At 35.9% G+C, this 7,500-nt stretch overlaps 1 protein-coding gene across 1 annotated transcript in view; it reads left to right on the top strand.

The window, feature by feature from the left end:
* Positions 1–5,064, top strand: part of LOC122265916 (phosducin-like protein 3) — a 5,559-nt gene extending 495 nt beyond the window's left edge. Inside the window, exons 2-4 of the mRNA XM_086550709.1 lie at positions 3,160–3,349; positions 3,727–3,928; positions 4,051–5,064. Coding sequence (XP_086406835.1) covers positions 3,164–3,349; positions 3,727–3,928; positions 4,051–4,325 — 663 coding nt within the window. The 5' untranslated portion in view covers positions 3,160–3,163 and the 3' untranslated portion in view covers positions 4,326–5,064. The remainder of the gene's footprint in view (positions 1–3,159; positions 3,350–3,726; positions 3,929–4,050) is intronic.
* Positions 5,065–7,500: the final 2,436 nt, after the last annotated feature.

The raw sequence follows: 7,500 nt of genomic DNA on the forward strand, positions 1-7,500 counted from the left end.
TTGCTTCCAAGAGCAATTGTGTATAGAATCGATAAGTCAATGAAATCTAAGACACTTTTCATCAATAACATTTCTTGACCAAGGACCTCTGTATTTAACATAGCCTTGCTTAATTGAACCTAGCAAGGGGCTTCAGTCCCTTAGACTCCCATACCTACCTTAACCAACCTAGGAACTCCCAGTGCAAAGTTGATTTAAATTTGTCTCATTCAGGGCTGTGCTGCACTAATTGGAAAAAAAAAATGGTAGGGTAATTGGATGGTATTTTGTTTTAATTGTTTTTACTATACAGTGTCCCAGTTGTGCAAAGACCACAATGCTTCTGCCTCGGCTTGCTGCCCAGGTACAGAAAAATGTATGCCCCATGCTTGTGTGTCGTATAGCTATAGTAGAGCAAAAAGTTGAAAAGAATTACCACTTCCATAGAAAATGGAGTTATACACACCACACATTTCAAGAATTCTTTATTTATATTTACATCAATCATTGACTTGTCAAAGAGTTGCCATGAGATGCTCATTATTGGCTCAGAGGTGAAGGGGTAGAATGGGAGAATAAGCTACGAATAATCTAGGTTTGTGGAGCAGATGCGCCACCGGGCTTATATGCACTGAGGCGAGACCGCCTCCGTCAGTATGTGCTGACTCATGAGAGAATGTGCCAACGAGTGTTGACTTGACCTAAGCTTAGTTCTTACCCACCGTGTTATCCTAGCACGGCAGTGACCGCCAGGTAACAGTGGAAACTCACAAGCTTGGACGGGCTGGAGATGGGAGGTTGGCACCCTATTGACTGCACTACCTAGCAGCTGAAAGGGGGAATGGAAGAAAAGAGGGGTTAGGGTAGCTGAAAGAACCAGTGAAACACCACCTGTAGTATTGCCTCACACTCCCTCTCTCCCATTGACAGTGACAAGTGGGTGGGGAACGTTCTGCCAGTTTTGGGAATATACTCTCAAGTAGTCAAATGTCAAAGTATATTCAGTAGTGTCATCAGTCTTTGGTGGATAAGCCCTCCCCAATGCTCAGATTTGACATATTTGATCTAGTTTGTCAAGTAATGCTAACATTGAAAACCCTCTGCATCTCAACCTATAAAGACTGCAGTTCCTCAGCCCACCTTACCCTCCAGCCATAACAAACCTCTTCCCATGGACAGATATGGTCTTTAATTTTTGAAGAGCTTGATTTTACACACTAAAAAGTGCATTTCACATTGGTATATCAAATAGGTACTGAACAGTGGAGCACCAAATTTGAAGAAGTATCCCACAGGAGGATGAATAACTATAACTGTATTGGCTTTGAGGCTGAAGGAAAAAAGCCAAAAAGTATCAAATAATTTAGCATAACCCTTCTACTATGGACATTTTTTACGAGGTTGAATTACTTTTCCGTTCACCCCCCCCCCAAAAAAAAAAAAAAAAAAGTTATTCCTTCAGTTGTGTACCAAATGCTAATTAGTATCACTGTGCTAATATATCATATGTAGACTCAGATATGATATATGTCTAGAAAATAATAGGAAACACATCTTAAGATGTCTTAAACCACCACAGGACGGGTGTGCACCCGATTAAAGCCCAGTTGCCAAACAGCTATTCAATTGATTTAGGCCTAATAATTCGAAAGCCCCGGCATTTGGACATTCTAGGCTAGAAATCCCCCGTCGGGAATGGGTTAATATGTGGCCCATCTTAGAGGGGTTAGACTCACTGCATCCTATCTACACCATATCAGAGGCAAGAGAATAATCTCCAACTTTGTTTTTGGAAGCTGATGCTAGATAGAGGCAACTTTGCTCAATGGAAGAAGCTTTGACTTTAAGGGTTAATGAAAAATTTCTCACATAACTAATATCAGAATATAACAAATATTTAATTAACATATGGTGATTCAGTTGAATCCACAATTTTTTCTGGCATAGGGATGCCTTTGCACCCTTTAGGAAGAAAAAACATTGCCTCACACTTCAGATAGTTCTCTCATTGGGTAACTGATTATTTCCTTGTGCTATTGGCCTAATCATAACATGCATTATTATAAATTATTAAAAGAGCTTTAAGGGACAGTGTTACTGCATATACATTCAGCCATTCAAATGATGCAAACTGTTTCCCAAGATTGTAAATTTACTGTGAATACATTAAAAAAAGAGCTTTATAGCATAGTGCAACAGTGCTCCACAATTGCAGAACTATTTGGTCATACATCTAACAAAAGGAATCTCATATAAAGATGTATTCATAAATGTTTAATCTGTATTACTACTATCATTATTGTTGATAATGATAGAAACAAAACCTGTTACTGTTGTAGTTGTCAAAGGTTGAGTTTAAAGTATTTTGTCATCCCTAAATCATGATTATTTAGGAAAACCTGACCTTTAAGATAATGATTTTCTCTTTATTGCTGATGATGTAATATTAAAAAAGCTACTTTTATTGCTAATATTTGCTGTGTAATCAGTTTATATTTGCAATTTTTGCCATGTATTATTAAATGAAATACTGATACTTGCTTTTACTGATGTATTAAAAAGATGCACATTTTCTAGATGCAACATTTCTTTCAAATGTACAGAACTATCTTTTGCCTCAAGTTTTTTCCCCTTATCTCACTAAAATACTTTTTTCCTTTGTTTGCTTGTTCTGGACAACTGAATTTACATATAATTACACAGTATTTGCTCCAGAAAAAAATAATGATTAAAAAAATATTTATATAGATTAAAGAAGGTATTGAAATTTTGTCTACTATTTATCTGATCTAATTGATAGAACTCAGGTCTACTCATTAATTACTTTGAGTAGAACTTGAACAATTTATTTGATTAATTGAGAGATATTTGCTGGAAAATATCTGATGTACAGAGGACACATTTGTAACATTGATATATGCTGTGTAACCTACATGGTCAAGGGATTATGACATGTTGATGGTAGCATTTTCAAAAGTTTGATTTCAAAATAACTAATACGGAAACATTTAGTAATAAAGCCCATGGTGAGTAAGTCTGATATATTAGAATCAGTGTGACCATTAATTTAAAGGGATGCAGATTAGTTTCCACTGTAACTATAAGTATCTACTCTTATCTTCATTCATTTGCAAGTCTACTCTCCTGAATAACATTCTGATACTAAACTTTCTTCCCCAGAATCATGGCTAATCCAAATGCACTTGTGGAGCAGCAGTTGGTTGCTGCCACACAGATCATAGAAAAACAGTTAGATGCTGAGATTGAAAGATTAGACAATCTTGACTCTGAAGATTTGGATTCCATCAGAAGAGACAGACTGGCTGCCATGAAAAAAAGACAACAAAAGAAACAAGACTGGATAGCAAATGTAAGAAATTTTGTTTTATATTTGTTTCAGTTGTTTATAACTGCTTGTGTGATAGATAGTTAGTGAATTACTTTAGTTATAGCATAAGTGTTATGGATAGGCAGAATGCTTATCACTCTTTTTACATGAATAGACAATTATTCATATATGCTGATATTAGTATATCATTTTACATAAACCATGTTCTTTCGAACATAATTCACTGTTACAAATGTAAAGAAATATAAATGAGAAAGAATAATTAATAATCTGGCTTGGGTATGTAATCTTGATGCATCAAAACACACCCATCTTGTTCTGTATAGGTGTTCATTCTCATTTTTATCTTTTGTACCTGTGATCCTTTATTACATATAAAGATTTTCCGTATTCCTCAGGGTCATGGTGAATACACTGAAATTACGGAAGAGAAGGAATTCTTTGAGACCACCAAGAAATCAGAGAATGTTGTCTGTCATTTCTACCGGGATCAGTTCTTGCGATGCAAAATTGTTGATAAACACTTAGATATCCTTGCAAAAAAACATATAGAAACCAAGTTCTGCAAACTTAATGTTGAAAAAGCTCCATTCCTGACTGGTAAGTATGAATTTTTAGTTTTTCATATATTTTATTATAGTGTATTATAGTTATAGTGAGACCATTGCTTTACAGATAAAAAGTACTAGTTACTTACAGACTGACTCACTAATCATTTCCAGAGAGACTTAAGATCCGTGTCCTGCCAACCCTATGCTTGGTGAAGGATGGCAAGACGAGGGACTATGTCGTGGGATTCACAGACTTGGGCAACAAAGACGAGTTCAGCACTGACGTGATGGAGTGGAGGATTGCGCGCGCTGATGTCATAGAATACAATGGCGACCTCATGACCTTCCCTGGTACGGGACCCAACACCAGCCAGCGCATGAACATGAAGAAGAAGACCATCCGAGGAGGCAGAAGAGGAGACAGTGATGACAGTGATTCAGATTGATGCAGAAGAACAAAAGATGCAATTAGAGTAAATGTAACTTTAACAAACTTCATGGAAATTAAAAGTGCATGACCTAATTTGGACGGTTCTTCTTGTTTTTAAACATAATTTTAGGCTGTTAATTTTGAGCTTCAACTTCTCATATTATGAATATCAGGTTTCAGAAAGACTGGATTTTCTGTATTCCAAAAAGAAAATGCATTTAGTAAAAAGAAAATGCTGTGACTGTTTAGTGTCTGTTAACATTCCTTTTTGAACATTTCATTATCTGATAACTTAAAAATCAAGATATGAAAAGTTACATCATTGGTGAGGTATATATGTTTATGGAATTCAGGTTAGATTGAGAATAGTATTTTAATTGTAACTTAAATTGGTTAGTTGCAAGATTTGGTAACTGATGATATAACTAGGTTTTCTTAGGAGATTTTGTACATGACTTTGTTATGTTTTCAACTTTTGAATATGACTTATAAAATAGCAATGATTGAATTATTTCAAGATTTGTGTTATCTGCATCTGCACTTTGGTTACATATATAATGTATAAATCATAAAGGTCACAAATCACAAAAGATAATTTTGTGGGATAATGATAATTAGAACACTGTGTATGATCTGCACTAAAAAAGCTTTACTACTTTTTAGGTAAATCTGATTTATATTGCATGTATTACATAAGATTGGTCCATTCCTCTTTGTAGTTTATGTGTCTCAGTGATAAACACCTCTATGATGCATTTTGTGTGTTGTGAATTCCATCAAATCATTCAATTTGCTTATTTTCTGTTATGTTGGCATTTTAAAAGTAGGCACTGAGAGAGGAAGAGCCTGAAGGATCTAGCAATGGACAGTGAGAAAAATGAGCTATGCAACATTAGTTGAGGCTTAATTTTTATTTGGAAATGAGAATTTTACTTGGTAAGGTGTAGTTACAAACTTCTTTCAAGCTTCTACATACTCTGGATTTGCATATTATTATTCATCTAATAAAATCTGGTATCTGAAATAGAATTGCCATGACACATTAATTTTACATAAAGATGTACTTGCACATACGTCTTTGTGTGCGATAGGTGTATTCATATACATGAACATAAAGATACATGCATACAGGGACACACATCCATACACATTGATGTTGAAGGGACAAAAATATCCAGTCTTCTCTTGTTGACTGAGTGAGTAAAAGTCTCAAGTAATTTTGTAATTGTAAGATCTCACCATATGTCTTCTCAATTCTAGCACTCTTATTCATATCTAGTCTTTGACTGATTGTGTGGCATTACGCTAGGTTTCGGGGCTGATGGGAAAAAACTTTTATGTACCCCTTGAATATGAAAAATGTCTATTAGTGTACACCAATTATAATCTCACTCTGGGTGATATTGTTTATACTATGTGGCAGTCCAAGGTTTACATAGTTTGATTTTAAGAGAATAACACGGATGGGAAAAGAACTCCGAGATAATATATTTCAGCCAGAGATAGGTGTCTTATCCAAGATGTAAATGTACAAACACGAAGTTCATAACCAAAACCTGGAAACCACAAGGTACACTACTAATGTTAACAAAACATAAAATGAAGGTCATGGTAAAGACCTGCTGGCTCATTTGATCATCCACCAGCAGAATCGACCACAAGAGATGTGCATACACGGAAGCCAGGAACGAAAATTCTTATATACGAAATATTCAATGATTAAAAACAAACCAACCTATATCGTCAGATTAAGATTTCCCAGTCATTTGCTGAGGAAACAGGAATCTATCACAGGACTACTATCAAATTCAAAATATGCATGGAATAAAAATCATTAGCCACAATTCCAGATTACCTTTAAACATGTAGAACCTCGTGGCCAGCTATCTCTGGAATTGAAAAACAATACTGATAATAAAACACGTCATATTTAATATCACCTTCCCTATCGATCTCAATCTGTTCGCGTGTTCTATTCACCGTCTTCTTATACCACATGCTACATGTCGTTGGAGTTAGAAAACTACTGATATTTGCCATAATTTCAGATATATTGGTACTTACATAATTTCTCTCTCTCTCTCTCTCTCTCTCTCTCTCTCTCTCTCTCTCTCTCTCTCTCTCTCTCTCTCTCTCTCTCTCTCTCTCTCTCTCTCTCTCTCTCTCTCTCTCTCTCTCTCTCTCTCTCTCTCTCCTTGTTTACCTCTCAGAAAGAGATTAATTCCGATAGACGTACTGAAAATCACCATAAGGACTCCTAAAAATGTACATTATAGGGGATGTAAGTCCTTTAAACAATAGTGAGGGTGTCGCTGTACTAGTCATTTTATAGGAGACGCCATGATTCGTAAATTATGAAAATGATGAAATCTCGCTGAGGCAATCAAAGTCTACCTGGAACCAATATCGTGTCCAACTGATTTTGCTCGTTCAGGGCCGACCCATCGTTAGTGTGGAACCGATCGAGCAACAGAAAAGACGCGAACTTAATACTGTCTAGACATCACGCTTCTTCTCATTTTATTGATAAACTTACTGATCTCTCATGTTATTGATAAACTTACTAACCTCTTATATTATTGATAAGCTTAGCGACCTCTCATGTTATTGATAAACTTCGCGACCTCTCATGTAACTGATCAAATTTGCCAAACCTCTGCTGGGCGACCAACCATACCTTTATTCAGTACGTGTCGGATCATGAGCCGGAAAGAAGAAAGAGAGGAAGGCCTAAGAGGAGATTCACGGATGCAATGGGAGAAGATATAAGAGCAGCTAGTTTGACTTTAGAGGACTGTAGATGGAGACAGATGATTTGCTGTGGCGCCCCCGAAAATGGGAAATGCCGAAAGAAAAATAAGTTTCGGGTCACGAGTTAAACTTATGGGAGGTAGGGGCGAAGTCTTACATTCTATGGTTCATTACTACTCTCGAGAATCTTCATTATACACTATATATTGGACTGCAGATTTTGTATTTACTTATAACTATTATAAGCTTTTTGTGTTTCATGCTCTACCTGTAACTCTTTCTGATTCGTGTCAATGGTGATTTTTTTTCTTCACTGGTGCTCTCTTAACCTTCATGTATTCGAGCAGCTGTCTTTCTCCTTATCAATGGGAATATATTTTCAGTGCAAAATTTATTTGAAGTCAAATGAGAAGTAGGTAGAGATAAAAATACTTTCATAA

This window comes from Penaeus japonicus, unplaced genomic scaffold (assembly GCF_977035675.1).
Source record: "Penaeus japonicus unplaced genomic scaffold, GWHDUDI00000001_assembly GWHDUDI00000024, whole genome shotgun sequence".
Taxonomy (NCBI): domain Eukaryota; kingdom Metazoa; phylum Arthropoda; class Malacostraca; order Decapoda; family Penaeidae; genus Penaeus; species Penaeus japonicus.